At 50.2% G+C, this 25,282-nt stretch overlaps 1 protein-coding gene across 1 annotated transcript in view; it reads left to right on the top strand.

The window, feature by feature from the left end:
- Nucleotides 1-13,254: 13,254 nt before the first annotated feature.
- LOC149364894 (uncharacterized) overlaps nucleotides 13,255-25,282 on the top strand; it is a 127,328-nt gene continuing 115,300 nt past the window's right edge. The window contains exon 1 of the mRNA XM_089574851.1: nucleotides 13,255-14,869. Coding sequence (XP_089430977.1) covers nucleotides 14,066-14,869 — 804 coding nt within the window. The 5' untranslated portion in view covers nucleotides 13,255-14,065. The remainder of the gene's footprint in view (nucleotides 14,870-25,282) is intronic.

Below are 25,282 nucleotides of genomic sequence, written 5' to 3'. Positions count from 1 at the left end.
GCTTGTTTTATTCCGTAATGGCTGCTGCGGGGAAGCGGCTGCGCCTACAGCAGAAAGTAAAAGAAGTGAACACACGCATTGCCCAAGGGCGCATCATTTATCGCGCTTCGTGCGTTCGCATTACCCCGAATAGATCCCCCCTTCACATAACTCGCGCTGAGTCAACCATCCAAAGGCAGCGGCCCTTTACCGCGATGAAAGCGCATGCCTGCCGCTGTGTGCGTGTGCGCATGTACACAAACAGTGGCGCACGCAAGCTGTCCCCGGCTGCGCATAACACGCAGTAGCGAGGACAGGAAGCCCGCGCTGGTGCGCCCAAGGTCGGTGTCGCCCTTCCTCTTGCTCCTCCTCCGTGCCCGCTCACGCTATTCGTGTGACGTGCGCATGCATAACTTCCTCTCTGCCACTCGCACCTCGCAATGTGTCGAGCCGTGTTATCTTTTTGTGTCTTTTACCACAGCGCCGTTATAAGGTCACACACAGTTCCACCATTAAACAGGGCATCGTTTTCACGCTCATGTGCGCTTGCTGCAGCTGCATGAGAGTGAATGATGGCGTCGAAGGTGACAACAGCGTCGGGAGGATGCAACTCTGGCCACCTATAGAGCAAACTTTCGTCTATTTGGCGAATTAGTGCTGTAGGCTTTTCTTGAGGGCATGTGCCGCCATTCAAGAGGAATGGAAAGAGAGGGAGAGAGATCAAGAATAATTTTATTGAAGGACGCAAATCAAGCGCTCAGTAGGTCTTGCACCTAGTTTTGACGATGATGATGGTGGTGGATATTTGGCGCAAGGGCATCTGTGGCCGAAGAGCGACATGGCACAAGGTTTTTTTATTCTACTCAAGGTGGGGTCTGAGACCCATTTCCCAGGCATTTCACCCTGAATAAGCCGGGAACCAGACCAGGGGAAAGCTTGTACCCATTGTATCACCGGTGGGTACTCGGCGGCACTGGGGATCGAACCTCGCACATACCGCATGCGAGGCGGCTGCTCAGACCACTAGGCCATCGCTGCGGTGGCACTCGTAGTTGTCCCAGACGAGCTGGTCTTCAAGCTGCCCCGACGATGGCCAAACGCTCCAGGAGCACATGACGAAAAGCAGCGATTGAAGATGGAATGTGAATTGTGGGTTTAACGTCTAGAAGAGACACGTGGGCTGTGAGAGACGTCGTAGTGGAAGGCTCCGGACTAACTTAGACCACCTATAAGAATATTTGAAGTGCGCTGACACCGCACAGCACACGGGCGTTTTTGCATTTCGCCTCCATCGAAATGTGGCCACAACGGCCAGGATCGAACCCGCGACCTTGGAATTATCAGCCGAATGCCAAAGCCGGTGAGCCACGGCGGTGGGCCAGAATGTGGTATGATATATGGTATAAGGATTATGGGGTTTAACGCCAGGCAAGCGACCCTTTTAGGGCCCTTGTGACCTGAGTAACCGCCTCGTAAGCGGGATGTGCCGGGTTATGTCTCCAGTAGGGCACCACCGGTTTCCAGTGGACACAAGCTTTTTCTCCGCCCTGGTGCTCAGCTTTCACAGGATGAAATGCTTGGGCCAACGCTGGCTCCAGAATAATCCCTCAACACACGGCTGTCTTGCATGGGCGAGGAGGAGGTGACACGCATACAGGAAGGAGTACGTCGAAAGGAAAGGGCTGAAGGTAGTGGACAGGGTGACAAAACAGGACAAGAGACACAGAAAGCTGGGCAATTGGGGCAGAGTGGGTTATAGCCGGGAGGGAGAAGTCAGGAGGATGTGTGAAAGGGGTGTCAGTGTGAGTACGTACGCTTCGTTCTAAGGGCTGGCCTTTACTCTATCGCGTGAAACAACAGAGGCACTCGAAGGCATGGAATATTGATGTTTCGAAGCAATCCATTAATTGTTGTAGATGCGTTAAGCCAAGTATACCATACACATGCCGGATCACATTCAAACGCGAAGACGCTTGTGCGGCACCGTTCTAATGAGTGGCTCGATATCGCTGACCAACCCTGTGGTACCTGATCGTTCACTTGCCGGGACCATTTGCGTGGAAACTTTGAACACGGGTCTACAAATGCGGTTCCGCGCTAAAATTCGAAATATTCTGATCTGTTCGCAAGCGGTAATTGCGGCCCCTTCCGGCCGACAGAAAATTCTGTCACCCTCAACGGGAAGCCGCGTAAATCCCATTAGGAAACTTCAAAATGATCAAAAGTGTTTTACCTTGGTGTAATGATCGGAGGCCCAGCCAGCGGAGAACGGCGAGCCAGACAGGCGCCGTCAGGTATGCGGCCGAAAGCGCTGCTGTTTTTCGGAGAAGACGCAAGGAAAAGGGTGCCTGGGGACGGCTTCTGGCGACGGCGTCGGCGGACAAAGGCTGTAATCCCCTTCGCCGGCGATGCTGACTGCGGCTCTGGTGCCGAACTGCGCTGCTGGGGACTAGCAGCGGAAACCGGCGAGCCAGTCAGCCGCCATCAGGTATGCGGCCGAAGCGCTGCTGCTCGGGGGAAGACAAAAGAGACCCTGCGTGGGGCAGCTACTGGCGACGGCATCGGCGTACACAAAGGCGTCTAATCCCTTCGCCGGGAAGGCTGAGTGCGGCGCTTCTCCTGGACTGCCCGCGGACTGACCGACGAGACCCAGTGGCGACGACGGCGGGGCGGCGGCGCCGCTAACTCATTACCCGCGTGCGCCCTGGGCAGCAGACAAAGCAGAGGGGCGACACGGCTGATTTGTCCCTTCCACGGAACTGAAGAGGTCACCGGTGTGAGCGGTCAGCGCTCGCGTCCCCATCGATCAAGATCATCACACAGCAACAACGACCTTTGGGCCTGGTCAAACAGTTCGCGACTCAGAGACGTCAAGTTCCTCCTTGCCCATGTGTGTGTGCCTGTGCGGTGTGCGCGATCACGTGGGGAGGGCGGAGCCTAAGAAGACGCTAGCAGCCCATTGGACGCTCAACCAGAGATCAGATTCCCTAGCTGGGTGCCTGGGGAATGTGAACTGCATTTAAGGAGCAATCTGTGGGGTGCCAGATCAGATCCTCCCCCGTTTTCTGACTTTGATCCACTTGCTACTGTACAAAATGTAAAATAAACCTCCAAGCTCGCTATTCCTCCCGAAGGCTTCCCTCCGTAGTCTGCCTGCTTCGCCCTAATGCGGTGAAGCCCACGGTCCCGACCACCCCGATCACATCATTGGCTTGTGTCTGCTCGACTCGCCGTGGAACTGCGGGGCGAATAACCGGCAGATTCAACAACTGTTCTGTGGTTTAGTTTTATTTATTTATTTCCCCATAAATTACAGCATTGACAAACATACGTAGGCTACTTGCGTCCGGCAAATAATCAGCAATACAATTTACTTGCAAAACACAACTGTAACAAGCCTTTCTCTGCAAACACAGAAAAATAGTCCAACGAAATGGCGAAAATGTAGTATACAATGGAAGCAACGAAACAGTTGCATAGAAAAAGAAGTCATACAATCATCTTTGAAAATTAAACAAGTTCATACGCAAAAAAAAAAAAAAACATACACTAGATGGAAACGTAAAATGAACACCAGGAAATAATTTTGCTCTGGTGTTTTAATTATGGTCATGGGACGTGAATATTTTTTGCCTCAAGTGCAATTAAAATGTGAACGAAGAATACAGCAGAAGATGAAGATTGGCTTTAACAATCCGCTTGCTAGAGCATCCGTTACGACAGCTAGGTCTAAGTCTGTCAGCCGGGGTTGCTCTGTCTCTTGGGGCTTCCTCCCTTGGGCACAGTAACTGGAATGTGCTCTCCGCCATGCAAAACTTCCTTACTGCCGTCTTAAGCTCTGCTCTTTCTCATGATCAATATTTCTCTCCAACGAAAGCTTTCCGAAACATGGAATATTTAGCCCCGTTCTCTATTTCAGTCGCCAATCTCACAGTATTTGTTTAGCTTATTTCAATTACACATCTGAATTTCTTTCATTTCTTTCCTAATTACTACAGGATAGTTAAGCGGGCGAGTTGGTGATACATTATGCAAAAAACAGCGCGAACAAACGGGGACGATGTTCCTGTGTATTCTTCGTCTCGTCCCCGTTTGTTCGCGCTGTTTTTTGCATAGCCTAATTACTATTATGATTATTATTTTCATTTTCTCCCGCATCATTTATTTTCTTGTTTAACATTCTGAGTACCGATCAGTTGCCGCCTGTGTCTTGGCCAATCCCCCGTAGTGGGTACGCGCCATTATTTAGAGGACAACAACAACAACAACAAGGTGACATAGCCACATCGGCGGTCTGAATACCAGCGGTAGGAACTCAAGGGAGGGAAAGCAAACATAACCTCACTGATGCACAACTGCAGGAAGTGTCTGGACACATTGAAGACATAGTGTCCAGGCAGCCGGATAGGGAGTGGACATATGATGCCCTCGTGGGGGTTTTTCAAGGGGAGTTAGAGAAGGCTCAAAGAAAAAAGGGACGAAGAAAGGGAAGACACACGCCAAAAAGCTGGTGGGACGGGGAGGTGAAGGCAGCCATAGCGAGACGACAGGAGGCATCCAGGGAACACAGAGTTGCAAAGAAAAGGGGGGCCCCACCAGACGAAGTGGATGCAAAATGGAATGAATACCTAGAGAGCAAAAGGGAGGCAGCGACATTGGTCCAAGCCAAAATAGGAAAGGCAGGAGTCCAGTGGATGATGGAGGTAAATAAGAAAGATAGGAATGCTGCAAAGAGGTTTTGGGAGCACATAAGGCTACAAGGGAAGAGAACAGAGGGCATCCAACACACTCTGACCACACAGGATGGAAAAAGGGTAGAGGGAGAGGAAGCACAGGAATTTATCAGACAAACAATTGAAGCAGCATTTGCAGAGCCTGTGGCGGATGGTCTAGGGGAGAGCAGGGACAGCAATGGGGCAGGGGAGGAAGAGCCTAGGGAGAGAACAGCAGGGGACTGGGACAGAATAGAAGGCAAGGTTCCCATCGTAACAGCGACAGGACCAGACGGCATACCTATGAGATTAATTACCATACTAGGCAAAAAAAGCAAACTGAAATTACGACAGATCATTGAAAAAGTGGTAGAGGGAGGAGACGTTCCAAAAGACTGGAAAGTGAGCAGGATGAGACTAATATACAAAGGCAAGGGAAACAGGGACAACATTAAATCCTACCGACCAATTACGGTCACATCAGTTATTTACAGGCTAGCAATGCAGATGGTGAAAATGAGAATGGAAGAATGGGCAGAGCGTGAGGAGATCTTGGGAGAGTTGCAGAACGGTTTCCGAAGGGACAGACGGTTGGAGGACAATCTATTTGTCATAACGCAGTGTATAGAGATAGCTGAGGCAAGTCGGAGGCCTCTATGGATGGCATTTTTAGACATTAAGGGGGCATATGACAATGTGAATCAGGAAAAACTTTGGGACCAATTGAGGGGATATGGCGCTGATAGAAATCTGGTTGAATATCTACAACGTATATATTCAGACAATGAGGTCGTGGTAACCTGGGAGGGAGAAACTACAAAACCAGCTAAAATTAAGAGAGGGTTAAGGCAGGGCTGCCCACTGTCACCTCTACTTTTCATGGTATATGTGAGCCAAATGGAAAAGAGGTTGGAAGAGTGTAGGGTAGGAGTTGACGTGAGTTATATGCAGGATGGTCAGAGGGTAAACCAAGTGTTGGCTGGACTAATGTATGCGGATGACATTGTTCTACTAGCAGACAAGCGAGATAAGCTGCAGGAACTAGTTAAAATCTGTGGTGAGGAGGGCAACAAGCTAGGACTCCAGTTCAGTAGAGAGAAGTCAGGGATAATGGTCTATAATGATGAGAAGGGAGACCCACTAGAAATACAAGACACTATGATAGACCATGTGAGTACGTATAAGTATCTAGGTGTATGGCTAAGTGAAGGAAAAAAATATCTGGAAGAGCATGAGAGGATTCTGAAGGACAAAGGAAAAAGGAATTCAGACATTATGAAGCATAGAGCACTCTGGAACTATAATAGGTATGAGGTGGTTAGAGGGGTATGGAAGGGAATCATGGTACCGGGCCTCACATTTGGAAATGCAGTCCTGTGCATGAAATCAGAAGTACAGTCAGGGCTAGAGGTCAGACAAAGAAGTGTAGGAAGGCTAGCCTTGGGAGCCCATGGGAACACTCCGAATGAGGGAGTCCAGGGAGATATGGGTTGGGCGTCGTTCGAGGTTCGGGAGGCCATCAGCAAACTGAAATATGATCACAGACTAACTCAAATGGAGGAAACAAGGTGGGCAAAAAAGGTGTACAAGTATCTGTACATGAAAAGTATTAACACAAAATGGACTAATAGAACCCGAAAGCTAAGAACGAAGTATTTACGGGTGAGGGATGGGACGCAACAAAAGACTAACGTGAAAGTGGAGGGAAAGGAGTCGGAAAGAAAGATGTGGAAAGAAAGAATGCAGGAAAAATCGGCGCTAGGCATATATAGGACACGAAAACAGGACATCAAAAAAGAGCGATTATTCGATAATTCGCGGGGCAGTTCACTGCTTTTTGAGGCTAGGACAGGGACTCTGACAACAAAAACGTATAGGTCCAAATTTGAAGAAGTGGATATTTTGTGCTCTGCATGTAAAACGGAAACGGAGACCATAGAACACTTGGTTCTGAGGTGCGCAGAACTCCGCCCAGCCCTCCCAGAGGGGACAGCAACGACCATAGAGATAGCGCTGGGATTTACTGGGGAGGACGGGCGAGTGGATGGGAAAAGCGTGACATTGACGAAGGGGAGGTTGGAGGATTGGTGGCGGAAATCAAGGGAGGCGTGAATTTCGAGGGTAAAAGGATAGACAGATTAGATATTGTAAGAGCGAAAGGGAAAGGAAAATTAAATTAACAATGGGGGAAGTATAGGCTAGGTGGCGAAAGCTACCGCCCGGTACAAAGGGTAAAGCCATTATCATCCATCCATCCATCCATCCAACATTTCACAGGGTGCGTAACAAGCTCCCAGGCCACAGCAAGTGCAGCATTCTTGGACAAAAATGTTTAATATTGGAAAATTGTAAGGTACTGTTATCAAAATATTGAAGCTAATGGTCCATTCTTCCGATGTCTAGCAGAATCTTTATATTACAGTTTTTCCATCGCTCGCATCGAGCAGTTAAGGCTGCTCTAGGCAAACAATAGGGAACGTGTTTTTGACGGTAGCAAAATTGTTAATACCAAAAAAGAGAAAGCCTGCGAAGTGCAGATCTGCGGGTGTTTTAATTTTTTATTTTAAAAATATTTTTTATTTTAAAAAATTTTGTTCATAAACTCTTTCCCCTCGAAAAATGCTTTCGTCCAGAATTGCTGGTATGGACGCCACCGAACCTCAAAACCTCTGTAGGGAATAGCAGAAGCTTTATTCTCACCTCTTAAAATCGTGGCAGCTTCATAGGCGTCTTGAGTGGCAGAATATATACTGCTGAAAAGCAGGCCCTGTGGCCTGGGAACTTTTGACGCATCCTGTACCTCGGCCCAACGTTCACAATCCTAGTTCGATCCGCTGCAGCAACACCTCAGCGCTGGATCCGTTATCTTGCTTCAAAAACTGTAAAAACAAAACAAAACAAATTATACAAAAGTGAAGGCGACTCGCGAGCACCGTACACTTCCCAGCATGCAGCAGAAGCAGCAAGCCTGCGGGACCCCGTCTTCGTCGTCGTGGCCACCGGGCCGTTTTCAGCGAAGAAGGGCGAAGCGAAGCGGTGCCCCCGTCAGAAATAACGAGCGGGAAAATTTATGGCCCTCCCCGTTGGGGATCACCCACGTCGCTCTTTCTTTACGCGCCTGCGAGAGAGTAAGAAGAGAAACCGGACGAGAATCGCTGACAATGAGGACTCGATGCCACCTCGGCCCGTCGAGCGCTTTGTCGGGGCATTGGCAGAGGCGACGCTCTCCGCCTTGGCGCCAAACTCGGTGGTCGAGACGACAGAACAGGACGGGGGCAGGGGGGCGTCACGGAGGCTGCAGCCGCTGTTTCCGTGCTGGTAGGGCAAGCGAAGATGATGACGGGTGAGAACATGCCCTAACAGTTCAAAGAGCTTATAATCGCAGTTTTTTCGCGTATTGCAAGATTTGACCATAGCAATGAATATATCCGCAGATCTGCCGTGGGAAGGCTTGCATTTTATTTTTGTTATGAACGTTTTTGCTTTCGTCAAAACGTTCCCCATGGGTTTTCTATAAGTCTTACTTGTTCGACGTGAGTGATGGAAAACATTTAAAAGAAAGATTTTGCTACGCATCCGAATAATGGACCATTTACCTTCAATATTTTCACAACAGTAGCTTACAACATTTCAATAATGTAAGTTTTCGTCCAAGAATGCTGGACATGTTAGACCCTTGAGAATGTGAAGGGAAAATAAGCGGCAAGTTCGGCATTTTCTGCATAGACCGGATCTATCAGAGTGGGTTGCCGAGTTGGTGCGTACAGTGTTATAATATTTGACATCACTGAAAGAAGACTATAGAGGAGCTCTAAAGAGGTAGCATCTTTATCGGATTAGCAGGAAGAGTGCTAGAGCCGCCCTACGCTTCTTTTACATGTGTAAAAAAAATTGTTAACTTGTGCCGGATGCTGCGTGGTCACAAAGTGGAAACTAGTCCGGAAACACGGGACAGAGCGAGACAGCAAAACACTTTCTCCGTTTGTTTTCCTCATCTTTGCCGCATTTCCTCGCCTGTTTCCGTTTTGCGTCTTTCACGCGTAGTTACTGTTTTCACTGATAAGCCTTGATGGGCATCTCAAGCCGCGTTCCTTCCTCGCTCATAGGAGGAGCCTTTCCGGCACTATCGTAGGCCCTTCTTTATATGCGCTGAAGAATGCGGGCTTGACGTCTACGGGTCTAGAGACGTCATTCATGTTATCGGCGTAAGTCCCTGTTAATGTAACGAGAAAAATTTGAGAATTCCTCGCCCTATTTGCGGATGACTGTGCCGGCGACAGCCTTGACAAACTTAGTTTGAAATTGTAGTTTGAAATTGTAGTCATCAAAACGTATTCACTATTTGTTCATGTGTCAGACATAGCACACATCAAGAGTGCATCGTGCACTGCTCGACGACTTTACAGCAGGGATGCATGCTCCTGTCCTCTCGATCTTTTCCTCAATTAAAAACCAGGAAGAACAAAACGACAAGATCCGACACAAAATTGTGTGGGTACCGGGGCACACGGGGGTGGCAGGGAACCGAGAGGCCGACAGGATAGCTCGAGGATACATTACTTTCCGAGCATCCGACGAGACCGCGGAACTCGCGCCAGCACCCAGGGAATACTCGGCCATACTACAAAACTGTAGAGGCAGAAGAATGCGATATCCCCCACCGCACAAATCTCTCAGCAGAGAGGAAGCTGTCACTTGGAGACAATTACAAACAGGCTCTTTCCCAAACCTACATATACTAAACAAAATGCACCCTACGATATACACGAACAAATGTCCCTGGTGCGACGAAAAACCTACTCTATACCACATCACATGGGCCTGCCAAAACATAGACGTGGTCCCCAAAATACAAAACCCGAGTGCGGAGCAGTGGGAGACTCTGCTGTCCAGCGACCGCTGTGAAGACCAACAAGGTCTGGTACAGCGAGCTCATCGGGCGGCAGTGGCCAGCGGAGCCCTGGACTGAGGGCAACCGACCATTGATTAGAGGCGGACGACTTCGACAGAGAAGTCTCCTGGGGGTAGAACCAAGACGTCTCTGAAGATGCCCCCAAACCGCAGTAAAAACCATTAGTGTAAATAAAGTTTTCCCTTCCTTCCCAACGCTGCCCAAGTGCGCGAGTTCCTGTTCTCATAACCTTCTCATAGTTGGCGCTCTTTTCACTACCCTCAGCCAATCACGTGACATTCCGGGGCTCTGGACACCGACTGACTGATCTGTTCCAAGTGAAGCCCGGATAATTATCTCACTCAGAAGTAAAATTCTGCCTGCTAATGAAATTGAGCGCTAAAGCTCTTGTAAATACTGAATCATGCCGGATACAAGGCCATGGAGGGCTGCGGACTAATTTGAACCACAAGCCGATATCTCTCAATCTCGGCCTGCTGAAGTGCTTTCAGTACTTTTATTTGGGCGAGCTGGTTAATTTCTTCAAGCGTACGAATACTTGCGCAATGAACCAGGGGCTAACGAAGTGACACCTAACATATCTACAGTGCACAATTTCCAGCTCTTTTATTTGCTTCAAATAGAATTTCGATGGAGACGAAATTCTAGAGGCCCGTGCACTGTGCGATGTCAGTGCACGTTCAAGAACCCCAGGCGGTCGAAATTTCTGAAGCCCCGAACTACGGCGTCCCTCATACCCTCAGTCGCTTTGGGACTTTAAACCCCCATAAAATAAATCAAAGCACTTCTTGCGTTTCGCAGAAGTCTAGATGGGGGTCACCGCGGCCGGTACCTAATCTGCGACTAGGTGACAGGTAGATGACATCAAGGGGAGCATAATTTTATGGTATTTATGTACACTTACGGTTGTAGCCCTGAGTTGCTGTAAGAGGTGTTTAGTGCGGTTTCAATCTCTGACCTTGTTTCCAGGGCGTGGGTTCGGAGGAGGTTTGCTTTCAAGAATGTTGTTACTTACCAGTGAAACGTAATGAAGGAAAAGAGAGACCTAGAAACGCAGAGACGAAAAGAGTGAGGAGAAAAGAAGAAATTAAAAGAAAGGATGCGTCAGACTTCTTACCTCCGTACAAACACATCTTCTCCTTCTCTTTTATCACTCCCCTTTCCGCTCCGTTAAATCTCCGAAAGTGGGCGTTGATATATGTCACCGCGCGCGCGTTCTTCTGCTACGCCATGCACGAGTACCGGGCCTCGTCAGCGGACCGCCGCTTGGCCCACTTTTGGGACGACTTCCCGTAAGCGACAGACGGACAGACACCCCCCTTCGTGATCCACTTTGGACGTTGGAGAGGCGAGGCTGTCGAATCGAAGACACCGCTCAGCAGAGACGTACGCATAACACTCCGCGTTCATCACCACGTGCAGACTCTCCGGTTGTGCACCGGAGACATTCCAGGCGAACAACAGAAAAGAAATAAAGAAAGAAAGAAGGAAAGAAAGAGAGGGAGGAAGAAACATAGAAAGAAAGAAAGAAAGAAAGAAAGAAAGAAAGAAAGAAGGAAATAAAGGAAGAAAGAAAGAAAGAAAGAAGGAAAGAAAGGAAGAAAGAAAGAAAGAAAGAAAGAAAGAAAGAAAGAAAGAAAGAAAGGAAGAAAGAAAGAAAGAAAGAAAGAAAGAAAGAAAGAAAGAAAGAAAGAAAGAAAGAAAGAAAGAAAGAAAGAAAGAAAGAAAGAAAGAAAGAAAGAAAGAAAGAAAGAAAGAAAGAAAGAAAGAAAGAAAGAAAGAAAGAAAGAAAGAAAGAAAGAAAGAAAGAAAGAAAGAAAGAAAGAAAGAAAGAACCCTGATGTTCCTTGCTTAGTTGCGAACTTGGTTCCCCACTGGTCGCTCCCGGTCCATTGCGCGAGCGAAAAACGCGCCGTGCAGGCAAGATCCACGGCTGAGGCGCGCATACGCAACAAAAGAATGTAGCATGTGAAACTTCACAAGCTCCTTAGCGCTTATTAAGTTTCATTCAGTGCGTAGCACCCCGCGGGCTCGCTATCCGTACCGCCTCGCAATCACTTCACTCTTTCCAAGGTGGTGTGAGTGCTGCATTATGCGAAGCCGAGGCCAGCCTAATGAATTCTCGTGACGACACCCGGCAGTTCGTGGGATGAGAACCCGCTCCTTTTCGTGGCACACTCATTGTGCCACAAAACCAGCGCAACATTTTTCGGCCCGCGTCTTGCGCGGCTCGAAAGGTCGTCGGGTCGCTTTCGCTATACACCGCAGGGAATGTAGTCACCCCAGGAGCGGTACACGACGCGTGAATCGAAACTGCGCGCATATTTTCGCCTATACTCGCATCGCGGAGCCGGCACTGACGGCAACGTCAAGCTGCATGCGAGCGGGTGAGGGTTCTCGGCTATGACAGCGAATTCGTTGTCGTGGGTTGAGTGGACGCTCACGGAAAATGCAATGCGAAGCGCCGATGCCACTCATGCTCCACCTCTGATCCCCCTCTAAAAATAAACGAAGTTGACGCTTCTTTCGTTGTTTAACTGCGATATGAGCATCCGATGTCGTTGTTAGGAGGTCCGTGGGCCAGCACTTCGAATGCTACAGGATAGGTCTTCATTCACAAACATCCAAGTCGCCAGGACAGCCGCCTACACTGCTCACTTTGCATGCATAAATCACGAGTCTCTACTCGTCAGCCGGCGGCTTCTGCAAGAGTGCTGCTCTCAGGCGCTCATGAGACGAGTCTGGAAGCCGTCGCCTCGCGTTCGCAGCTGCCGCTCCAATGCAAGCAGCAGTGATAGGATGTGCAGAGCTCACCGGTCAGTCCCTTGCTGAGGGGATGGCTTTACTACCAGAGAAGTATTCCTCTCTGAAAAAAAAAAAAGCTGCTATAGTGCAACAAGGCTCAGTACGACTTTCCAATGCGAAGACAGGCCACAAGTATTTGCATGTAGTCTGTCTTGACATAGAACGTCTTTTTAACGTGTATGCAGACAATAAATGAACGTCGAATCACGGCTTGTAGAAAAAAAAATCGAAAACTGGTTATAGGAAAGCAAAGGCGAATTAACTGTCGCTCCCTCGCTGGGCACACCTCTACCACGCTGTGAAGGAAAGGATGGAGCGAACGATGACAAAGATCATTCACTCTGGATATGGAGTATGGGCTGAGAGCGGAGTTTATTCGAACGGTGCAAATGTGTTATCCATATGCACCAATTTTGCCGAGCCAGAGAGTCTTCACGCTACCTCTCTGCGGAAGCACTGCTGAGGACACCTGGAAAAACATCACGCCAAGCACTATCCATGGGCCCATCGAGCGCTCTCTGGCTACTTCCAGCAGCTGCCTAGTATTCGAAGTTCGCGATTTCTTAGCAAAATGTCCTTTACGCGAGGGCACGATGAACACCTCATCTGCAAAGCTACCTTAGCAGTGCATCATTCTTGGCTCTGCAATAGCCGTCAATCGCTCCTGGACTAGGGAGGGGGGACCCACATACGCGGCGCGCTTTCCGGTCCCCGCGTGGCGGGGACCCGCCGGTGGCGAGGACCCGCCGGTGGCGAGGCTCAGGGGTCCCTCTCCCCCAATCTCGTTCGGAGCAGCAGCCGAGGAGAGGCAGCCACACATCCAGGCCTCTCTCCTGCGAGCGGGGGAACGCATCGTCGTCGTCAGCGCGGCAAGAAACCGGGCGGCACGCGGAACGGGCAGATCGCGCTCGGACTGCGCCGCGGGAGGACCTGTGTGCGCGCCGCGCTCCCGTTCCGGATACACACTTGGCCGCCGCAGCGGCGCGCTCTCCCCACTTCCTCCCCCTGTGCTGTGCGCGAGTGTGGCGGTGCGTGCACGGTCGCTGTTGTGAAGAGTTGTTGCCTCTGGCCGAGCGCGCCGGCGGCGCTCGACGCCTCTTTCGGAAACTGGATATCCCAGCCGCCGCTGCCGCGACCACCAGCATAAGATCCTTGAGTGCCGCCTGGGGATCGCTCCGGGTGCGTGTGTGTGCGTGTGTGAGGAGCGGATTGCGCGCATCGAAACTCGGCGCCGCTTGAGTGACCCAGCGACCGACAGAGGAGAGATGTGGCGCCTGTCCTCGTTCATGTGAGGGGTGGAACTGGTGCCGCGACACGAAGGATGTACGGTGGAATGCTCGAAGGCTCGTGCTCAGTAAGCGAGTGTGGTCTCGGTAACGTCGACTGCGGTCGTTGCTGTCAGCATTAGCGCCGACGACTTTAGTACTCCGGTTGTCACAGCCTGCATTTCGTGAGTGCCCGTGATGTGAGCACGTCGTCAGCCTCTAACCTCCTGAAACCTGTCGACGTCGATCGACGCTGCCAAACCTTACGGGTGATACCGACCAGCTACTTCCGTTGCCATAGCTACCAATACCTCCGCTGAGCAGTCACGTCATGTGAAACCGCCGCGACCCGTTCTGGGATAACCGCAACCACGGCGGGCTTTCGATTCACCATGGAGCTGTTCCCGGTGCTGTGGCTGGCCGTGTCGGCCACGGCGCCCGTGCTCATAGTGCTGTGCCTTTGGGTGGCCTACGTATTCCACACGTACCGCCGCAAGTGGAGGACTGTCGATCTGTTCCTCCTGTCAGTCTGCTGCCAGGACCTGGTGACCGCCCTCTTCTGCTTCGGCTTCTCGGTTCTGAGACTCATCGGGCCCAAGATGGCCGCCGCCCCCTGCGGGTTCGTGCTCTGGGGACTGGCGGCGAGCCGCACCTTCCAGCTGACCACACTGGCTTCGGCCGTGGGTGACCGACTGTTGACGATCCGCTGGCCGTACCGGTACCGCTTCAGCGTGCGCCGCAACCAGATACGGTACCACGTCGCGGTGCTTGCCGTCATCGGCGTGCTCATCGGCGTCGCGTCGGCGTTCGCCCGCTCCTCGGAGTCCATGCTGGAGTGCTCGCTGCACCCTCAGCTCTGGGACAGCCGGTACACGCTGTTCGTGCTCGTCCTCTACGGGCTGCTCATGGTGAGCAGCGTCGGCATGAGCGTCGCCATGGAGGTGCAACGCTGGCAGCTGGGCCGCAAGGCGCGCCTCCAGCAGCTGCGCACCGCCACCCCGGAGTACGGCACCACGAGCACGGGGAGCAGCGTCAGCTCGTCCAGCTCCAAGCCGCTGCACGTTCTGGGAAGACAGACGTCCAGAAGGCCGTACAGCCCACAGGTTCTGTGCGAGGCCGGAGTCTCTGAGTACCGCTGGACAGTTGTGGCCGTGGTTACCTTGCTGTCCTTCGCCGTCAACCATCTGCCCTTTCTGGTGAGTGTCCGTGCGTCATTCCGCGGTTATGTGCCGTTTCACGGAGATGATGTCAGTCACGCATCCGTTTTCGCGAGAAAAAAAATCTAAGATGTCTTTAGACGGTAATTCATGAGGTACGTCGAATGCAATGCCGTTGCAGTTGCGTTCCCTGTAGATCAACATCCCGACTATTCTAACGTAGTTTACGTCTCCGGAAAGCTACCGTGCTCGAAGTGACGTTGCGACTGTGTACTGCTAACAGAGCGATTACACTGATCCCATGTTTAAACCGAAATCTACGCAAGAACTCAGAAATCCATTTCAGGACTTTCGTGCCGGGCACAAAAGTGCGAAATGATATCGATTCTTATTCTCCAAAGAAATATTAAGGCATCTGCACTGGGGCCGGTCATGTTTCGAAATATTTTTAAGAGGGCAATAAGCGAGCCCGGAGGGAGGCGATAATGAGCCATCAAAGTTCTGTTACGGGCGACACTACAGCGAAGGGTGTCGTATAGCCTGAAGGGACTGCCTGCAACTCGCAAGCAAGCACGCAACGAGCTTATTGATGCTACGACCAATCAGAGTATCTAACAAGGACTCATTCAGCCCGCCTAATAACATTTAATCTGCTCGAGTGCGGTACCTCAAAAGCGCCTGGCCTATGGCAACTAGCAAATGATATGAAGACGCTACTTCGAACCGTGGAACAGCTGCCAGTCTCTTCGAGGAGCCATCTTTCCAGTGTTATGTATCCTCGCGACGACAAGGCATTCGAGAACGTCGTGTTTGGTCGCCCAGTTACACAAGAGATGAATGATGGATGTTGTACTGCGCCGATATCCTTGTTTCGACGTTGCCTCTACGGCATTTCATCCCCCCCCCCCCCCCTTCCTTGGCCGAGTTCTTCCGGTTCCATGGAGCCCCACTGTTTTCACAGAGCCTCATCAGTCAAGGAAAGACACGCCTTTTCCCCGGGCCACTTGGAAGGGGCATGGGAGCGGAACAATCTAAACTACTGCAAAGCGCCGTAGACTCTTCATACACGGTGATACGGGGTGACGCAGGGCGATTCTCTCGCCGGGCACGAACCTGCTGATTGCAGCACAGGCCGGCATATATCATTATCATGCGAAAGTGGTTCGTACCTAAGTGTACACAACGTCCGCTCGTCTTCCCCCGTGCACGACCGTTCGGAGACTGGCCGCTTGTTGAGCATACCTCGCGGACGCGTGACTTGGTCTTCGGATGCGTTGGCATGACGGGGCCTAATTGCCTCCAGTCGCGCTTTCATTTGCGAGCGATGCGCGGCAAGCATTCACGGTCGCTACAGCGGCGGCGTGATCGGCAGCGGTTGTGCAAAGGGCGTTTCCCAGCGCCAGGCGTTTAGTAGAGACGGCGGCTTCGCCAGCCGGAAGCGAAAGACAGCTTCAATGGGCTGGCGGGCGGTGGCGGCAGGTATGCGCACCTTTTCAGTCTTTCAACGCCGCTTCTTTCTTTCTTTCTTTCTTTCCACAACTGGCACAGAGCCATAGCGAACCACTGCTCTGGCTCTCTCTTTTCACTGGTGTATAGAGTTCGCAGGGAGCGACGCGCAATCGCCGTTTATTTCCCACCTTTTGCTGCTCTCCGCGCCATTTCCGTCACTGTGTATAGAAGTAGCAGAACAAGCAAGACAAAACAAAAATAAGCAATATCGCCAGCATATACTGTTTGTCTGTTTGTCTTACTTTTTTTATGGTTCCAAGAAGGGATTGTATATGTGTTTGAGGCCAGGGACAGAACCGGCGAGATTCACAAACTTCTCTCGACCAAAATGATTTTCTCTCTCTCTCTCGACTTCTGTGCGGTTCCTGACTCGCTGGTCGTTTTGCGCATGGCCTGCTGCCACGCGGTTATCGCCTCTTCGGCTGCCATGAGTTGCCAACCAGGGCAGTTTTTTCTTCCCCTGTACAACTACTACTTCATGCGTAAGAGTGGTTCGGGATTACGAGCCAGCAGCAGTGCAGCTATCGGCCAGTTGGCAGCCCCCACTGATTCAGGCATGGAGCATGCAGTCATGAGATGGAGGACAACTTCGTCGTATGGCGTATTCCAATCAGTGATCCGAAGAAGCTCTGCGAATCTGCGTAGAAGCGCGGTCCAATCAGAGCTCAGGACCGGAATCAAATTCTCTCAATGAAACATGCTCTTCGGTTTCATGGAGCACGGACTCGCCGATTGGCATACGCTTTGAAGTAATTCTTGCTCCACTAGGGTTCGGAAAGGGGGGGGGGGGGGGGGGGGGGGGTGTCCGGGCACTTCGAAGAAAGAGAGGATGCCCGCCTTATACCCCTGTCAAGCGGGAAAGTTAAGTGCACTTAAGGAGAGTGTACTTCGCTGTAAGTACACTTTGCCGCATCTAAACGACGCAAGTGGAGTGTCACTCGCGGAAGAGTGCACTCCGCTGAAAGTGCGTTCACGGACCACACTTTGCTGGCCGAGTGCGTAGCCTCGACGCCAGCGGTTCCGATGGTACAAAATGTATAGTGCATAAAAAGTACTTACAACTTTATTTTACGTGCTATAACACTGTTTTCAGAAAAAATTTCCTTGGTTATAGCTACAAGCGAAGCAACAAAACAAGTAAACGTGATCAGATGCAGCATCGCTGCCCGCCGCCATCTTGTTTGTTGTCGAAATTCTGGATAGTCTTGGCTGGTCTTGGCTTTTCTTCTATTTTTATTTTTTTTTCATCGTTAAAAACTGTTGAAGCTCGTTTTATTTGCGCTATCACGTTAAGCAATCAAACATTATGAGTCTTTTTTTCTTTTCCATCGTCCTATTCAGAAATTCCGCTCATTTTCTGTCGCCATTTTTTTTTTACTATGAGTGCACTTTGCTTTCCCGTTTAGCACTGCGTAGCCGAAAGTGTCACTCGGGATGCCGAAGCGCACTCCCCGTAAGTGCACTTAGCTTTCCCGCTTGACAGGGGTATTACTGTGACCTCTTGAGGCTGTTGACATTTGCCAGTGCGTTTGGCCCGGTCTGTCGACATATATGTAACGAATTTGCCTTTCTGTGTTGTCTTTTAACGATTCTTTTAACGCTGGCAACGTGTGATGTCACAGGTGGCAGCCAATTGTTGTTGCCGGTATCAAAGGTATTTCCATAATGCACGATTCTGACAGGAACCCCAAACGTACAGCCAAGGACAGAAGTTTACGAGATTCAATTTCACGGGGGAAAAAAAATGATTTCTGCGTTTCCTCTCTGGCCAATCAGCTTCTATTCGTCTCAGCAGATGGAGCCCACGAGTCCCCTCATGCTTGCATGCTTTTAATTCACTCGCGTGAGCTTACCCCGCTGAAACTTTTTTCCCGCTAACCCGCATCCCATAAACGTTGGTATATAACTACATCAACTGCATAGACAATGAAACTAAGTTGTGCCACCGTAAGTTAAAATGTGCGTGTACTTTTGTTTTCTCGCAATCATATCATGGACAGTATTTGCGGGATGCGGGCTCGTCTTGACCTAACGAGCACTTCGCGATGCAGTGTGGTGCCTGTATACGGTATATAATCTTAAACCTGGAAAGCGCATAAAAACAACGGACAACAGAAAGAGACAGACACACGAGCGCTTTTCTTTATGCGCTTTCCAGGTTTAACATGTCTAACCAACTCGCCCAAACGCAGCCATTATTGGGGTATATAATCGCCAGATTCGTTACGTAAGCCCCTCGTTGTTCGCTCAGTCGAAGATCGGAGAGTAAGTCGATCAAGCTCAATAACCACGAACATTTCCTGTCCACTCGTTCTTACGGAGGAATTACATGGTCTTGAGCAACGAGGCTCATTTCCTGTCCGCCCGTTGTTAGGGAGGAATTACATGGTCTTGAGCAAGGCTCGCCTTTATCATCCGATCTGCCCCTCGACCAAAACAAGCGAACGAGCACGCGCACGCTTGAGACAAGTCCACGAAGCGCGCGCCAACACATCCGCGTACCTCCCAGGAGGCAGAGCCGTGGCTCGTAATTGAAAGCGGTATCCTTCAATTGGCCTACACGGTTCGACCCGCATTCGCGGCTTCGTTGCTCGTGGACGACCGAAACACGTTGTGTTGTTTCCCATCATCGCGTATGCATGAGCCGAGTTGTCCGCAATACGAGCCGGCGAGCGATGCTACGTGTCGTCACCGTTGCACCGTACCTGATCACGCGTGTACGGTGAACAAGGCGCCGTACACAGGCTGATATTATTCATACCGCGAACGTGTAACTGAGCGCGCGCGCTGAGACAGCGTTGACGGCTTTGGAGGAGAGATTGGAATTGCTAAGTTCCTCGCATCGATTTCGAGGAGGAAAGAAACTTTCGAAATGGCCAAATTATCAGCTGCCTGAATGTTAAAAGAAAGAATAATCACAAAGAAGCCGAAGAAGCACGCCCAAGCATCACTTCCTCCTGAATTTCTTTTTCTAGTGTCTGCATCTCCGCGCTCAACGTCGTCTTTGCGAACTCGTAGTCCTTCCGCACACATTACGACGACGCTTCATGGCTTACGAAATATACCACGAAGCAACTTCGAAGCTGACTCATGTGTAAGAGGTGCATCGTCCCATTTGTTCTCAGGTATGCATGGTCCCTTCGTTTCAGAACAGCACGCAGGCGTCCGTCTTCTACGCATGAGTGTAAGGTCGGCACGAGCAAACACCGATGCGACCTTAATACATCTCGCGAAGTCTGGCACGAATGACATAAGAGGGAAGGTTTTGCTCAGAAGAGACCGCGAAGAAGCGTTACGGAATTCCTTTCAAATCGCATATATCTACGCTGTTTTAATGAACTGCTCATATTCAGCTTCGCGCTGTTGGCGTGAGCCAAGCGTGACGACATGGCTTTCTAAATCTGCTCGTTGCGGCGTGGAACATGAAGCTACACTCTAGGCCAGAAATTTACAAAACGAAACGAACAACGTTAATTAACTATAGTTCTTGCGACAAACAGTTCGTCAATGGGGAATCGTGCCGATGTCCTTTTGTGTTTCGCCCTTAATGGAGGTGTATAGTTTCTACTTTAGGGTCTAATGAATGTGATCAAGCGATTAGCTTCCTAAGGACTAGCCCCTGTAGCATTTTTAGACCTCTCTGCTTAGAATTAGCGCCGGCAGTAGCCAACACAGCTTCGTTGTTATCACCTAGCACAATTTCAGGTTGCTTGTGATTCACCGTCAACCTTAGGTGTTGCACAAAACGTGTGAAATTCTGACTTTTATAAGCTTTGTGCAATTCACAATTGCCCTGTCATTTATTTACGTAATGACGCAGATTTTGTTCTTTCGCAAAGAGACACATTTCCATGCTTGAACGGTATACGAGCAGTCGAACGTTGGCCGATTTTCTCAGAAAAAATGGGCGACGGCGAAAACATCATTTCATTGCATCAGCGCAACGCGTACTACAAGCGATTCCGCCCTATACCATTTGGGGCCGGTGCCAAAGCTATAAAAAAAGAAAACATTGGCGGCCGAGTATTTTCCGCGTAGGAAAGAATAAAGAGGGCATTAGGAGTGCAGATTACAAACAACGCACCAGTGTCGTTTAGCAGCTCGTTCGTCATCCGTCTGAACCGTTTGTGACGTAAAGGAAAAAAAGGAAGTCTCTACACACTTTATCCGCCAGGCGGAGCTTACGGTTGCGCACCGTCGAAGTTGTCTGTTTCTGAATTTGCTTCTTCTTTTTTTTTTTTTTCCACCGCGTCATTGCATCGCGTCTTAGGGCGATGCTTACATGGATCCAGTATTGTGGTCCGTGACTTTCTTGTTAAATGCAACACAGGTTACACACTCTGTGCTTCCGTCAGTGCATGCAAAAGGCCAGTTGTGAGAAGGAAGTTTGGGGACCCTTAGCATTGTTTGCGTTTGCGTCGCTTTAGTAAAAGTGTGCACCACATTTCGATGATCCGGTCTGCATACAGCAGACGGTAAAAAAAAAAGAAGGGGGGGGGGGGTGTTCAGCGCCGCGTGGTGACGGTGGTGGGGTATAGTGGTGGGGGGCTGCACGCTCGAGTTATCGCAGCTGCCGCCATCTGGCCCCATCTGCCGGGATCCGTGTGTTCCTCCCGCCTTTATCCAAGCGCGGCCAATCCACTTTGGCGCGGCGCTGCGGAACGCCACGCGCCACCCGGTCTCCACACAAGTAACACCTCCCCCCCCCTCCACTCATCTCCCTTCCTGCTACAGCACATACATAAAGAAGCATGGTCCAACACGGGGATGTTTTTCGTATGCTCCGCTCTGTTCATACCGGTGCCTATTGTGTTCGCACGCGATATTCCGAGCGCCGCGTGGCAGGAATCTTTTTTTTTTTTTTTTCAAAAGATTCACGTTCCGCTTTCAGTTCTCTCCCTTTTCTGTTCATATTTCTTCACTCGTGTGCCGATTAAGGGAGCGTTTCGTATTCCTAACGGTATAGATGTCCGCCTTCTTACCTCCTGCATCGGATAACGTTCCTTGTATACGCAGCCCTGTATGTATACGGGGCTATAGGCCGGCAGCTGCGGGCTTTCACATTGGTTTATGAACAAGAATTGGCAGCTGTTTTTATATGTTCTTCAGCTCTGCAGCGATCCAAAGTCCAGCTTACTCGGACATGTGTTCCGAAGGTCATCTGCGGTTGTATTCATTGTTATGGTACACTCTTACGATGTTCGAGAAAACTGCGCTGAAAAAATACGCTTGTCTTAAATTTCTGGGTAGCAGTTTTCAGTGACATCTGTGCACCTTTTTCGAGACGGTTTCAGTGGCTCTCGCCTTAAGGAACGCAGGACTGTTTTTAGCTCCCGCTTAAAACAACACCGACGTGAGACTTATTGCAGTGCTCCCAAAATATGAAAAAAAAAAAAAAGCCACACAGAAGGGCTGTTCAATATGGCCAACGGTGCAAACGTGCATACACTGACCTTGGGAAGTAATGCCATGCGGAGAGAGCGATGGGTTCGTGCTAAATCTCGCGTGCAGTGCCGTGCACACCATGCTGTCTGTAGGAAATGCATGTATGAAATTGCGGCTGGGACACCGTTGTAGGCGTAACCGGTAGCATCAAACTGTGCGTCAATTAGTGCACCAGCATCGTACTGCGGTATCTGCAATTGATTGATGTAGTGATAGCAGAAGGATCTAAACAATTATCTAAGTTAACTCGCTCGACGGACCGTTCTTTCGGAATCGTATTCATATCTCGCAGTTTCAGTGTTTCGTGCGCTGCAGGCTGTCTTGTTGTTTTACGGCATAGTATGACTCGGACACAGTTCGTGCTCACGTCCTATATCTGAACAACAAAACTCACGCTCCAGAGTGTTTTCAGTAGCACAAAATGACATCATTTGCACTGCGTTCTCAAACTGGATTTTAGGTTACGTACACCGAAGTCACGTTTACGCGCTCGTCTCGCGAACTTCGCGCATGACCTACGGGCGCCATTCAGCGCCAGGTCGGGAAACGCAGCAGCAGCAGCGTTTAGGCCTAACTTAAAAGCGTGGCCCCATTACATTACGCTATAAATGGCTTTGCGAAGCGAAACGTATACGTGCCAACATGTGAGCGGTCAGTGACACTGTGAATCGTGATCTTACACCGGCGCTTCCATTCTGGAATGGAACACACACGAAGGTAGCCCCTGCCCAAGGAAGGCTCGCCTGCCTTCCTTACAGTCGTCGTAAATAGCTTAGATATAGGCAATGTTTAGGGCGCTATAGCTGTGAGACACGGCGTCGTAGGGCGCGCGCGCAGGGATCTTCGCGGGCTTCTACTCTGTTATCAACCTTTGAAACATCGTAAACAAACGTCAGTCAGATAAAGCTCACTAGGACATGCAGACTTTCTTTTCTTTTTGCTCTAAGGTGAAGAAGATTATTAGCCAAGGTGTCAAGCTGTGGGTCATTATTGACGGCGCTTCCAGTAACCTTATTCGGGACTTAAAAAAAAAAGAAGAGAGCGAGGGGGTTGCAGAAGCACGAGAATATTAAGAGAACATCAATATCTGACTGTTCGAAACTCAAGCTGAGTTTGCTCAGGGCCTTATATACTGCTGTATCCGAGGTGACTGCATAAACAAATGGACAGCGTGCACTACTGGTCTCGCGCTTGTGGTTTAGCTTCTTTTTCTTTTGTGGGCACTTCAATTGAAACAACACGCTCAACTGTTCACCTTGTGTCATAGCGCAGTCATAGCACCTCCCTCGTCCCTTTCTTTCCCTCCTTTCCTCCCAACTCCCAGTGCAAGGCAGCCAGTCGAGTTATCTCTCTATCTCTTAAGCAACTCAACAGTCTTCTCCAACGGCGAGGCTAGAACACGATATCGCTGTAGAGCAAGCAACACCAATTACACTTTTCGCTACTTCGTACCGGTGTCAAGGTTGCAGGTTCGAGAGCTACTGCTGCAGCCGCATTCCGATGGAGGTGAGATGCAAAAGACGCTCCGTGTGCTGTCCGGTGTCAGTGCATGTCAAAGAACCCTATAGTTGATCTAAATTAATCTCGAGCCTTGCACTAAGGCGCTCTTTGCAGCCTGCGGTGCAGCTTTGGAACACAAAAATTCGTCCGTCCGTTTCAATTTGGGCATACACTGCCATTATTTCTTTCACGATATGACAACCTGTATCCGTTTGTAGACCGTTCCAACTTTTGGCTAATATCGACCGCCTCCCACAGCTGCGTCGACTGCATGCCCCTCTGGTCGAGTGTATCAGGTATACGCATGCACAGACGTACGCACGCGCATACAGATACGCACGCACACACCTGGCCGGGCGGTCCCGTGCTTCCGCCGCGTGCCTGCATAGCGCACGCTCATTGTCCGCACTGCGGGGAGGACAAATGCCATCTCCACAACGGGACTGTCTCCCTCTCTCTCGAGAAGGGCGTCCGCTTCCGGTTTCGACACACGCGGAACCCCTCCCCCACTTCCGGTGTGCCACCGCGGACGTAGCCGCTATTGTGGACACGCGCCGCGAGGTAGGGAGGGACGACGGGGCACGTGGCAGCGACAGTTCACGCTTTGACCAGCTAGCGCCCGACTTCGCCCCTATAAGAAATATCTGGAGGGAACCCAGGAAGGAAATCACCTGCTGTATCAACAAAAGAAGGGGGCGCTTCGAGAGTTTCTCCTCTTCATCTTCGTAAGATATTGTGCGAGTTCGTCTCCCTTAAAGGTGCACTGAAGAGGAATCTGAACTTGTCTTTTTGCCGCGGGAACTCAATCTACACGTTCCTAGCATTCTTAGAAACTGCGACTTATTGCCCTGTATGGCCGATTTCCCAAATTAAATCGAATTAACGGCCAGCTCCCGCCCTTTTTTTTAATTCTGCCTCGTACGGTGGGCGGAGTCGAACAACGCGTGGAGTGCCTTTCACCCAGTCCCGTGGCGGCTTGCCGCTCTGCCATCGGCGGAGTAATACGTAGTAGTCCGTAGTAGCAAATAGTCCGCGCGTATTTTTATTTCTGCGGGCTTATTTTGCGGCTATATTATCTGCGAATGAAACTATTTATTCACAGAAACCTAAAAAACAAAATAAAGTGAAAGCAAAGCCTCCACGGAGCTGGCTGAAAGGAACTTCACGCGTTGGTCCACTCCGCCCATCGTACGAGGCAGAATTCAAAAAAAAGGGCGGGAGCCGGACGTTAATTCGATTTAATTAGGGAAATCGGCGATACAGGGCAATAAGTCGCAGTTTCGAAGAATGCTAGGAACGTGTAGATCGAGTTCCCGCGGCAAAAAGACAAGTTCAGAATCCTCTTCAGTGCACCTTTAACTGCATCCTCAAAAGACCCAGACTCCATGTGCAACCCTGATGGTCACATTCATTACGCTCAAGACTATATATATATATATATATATATATATATATATATATATATATATATATATATATATATATACGGCAAATTCCCCTCAAAGGAAACCCTCCAGCCAGTAGCGCCAGCCGATTGTCATGACGTAGTGATTAATCCCATTTCGGGACGGTGCCTGCCATTCACCGGCGACTTCATGCTAGGGCATCAACCGTGGCGTCATAAGAACCGGTCGACGCCATTGGCTGGAGGACCTCCTTTGAGGGAGATACACGCCGCTGCGTTCTTGAGTTGTATCCGACTAAAGGAACTGTTGTACACTGTTACTGAGGCAATTATCACTCGTCGCTGCGTCTTTTCCGGCAGTTTCTTGCTTTAGTTAGAAGTAGGGGCAGGCCCGTTTGGCAGCCACAGAATCAAGCCACGTTCTCTGTAACCAAGTGGTCATAGGCTAACTCAGTGTCATACGACTAATGGCAGGTTGAAAATGATGGAAAGTCCACGTGAGCTGCGAAGAGGTGGTGGAGCGAACTTAGGACGTATTCCAGTGGGCCATCCGGTGCACGTTGTCTTGCTCCGCGAACCGAAAAGTGTGCTTC

This window comes from Amblyomma mixtum, chromosome 2 (assembly GCF_055824585.1).
Source record: "Amblyomma mixtum isolate Tamu chromosome 2, ASM5582458v1, whole genome shotgun sequence".
Classification (NCBI taxonomy): domain Eukaryota; kingdom Metazoa; phylum Arthropoda; class Arachnida; order Ixodida; family Ixodidae; genus Amblyomma; species Amblyomma mixtum.
The sequence above is the reverse complement of the archived record's forward strand: the minus strand, read 5'-3'. Positions and strand labels throughout refer to the sequence as shown.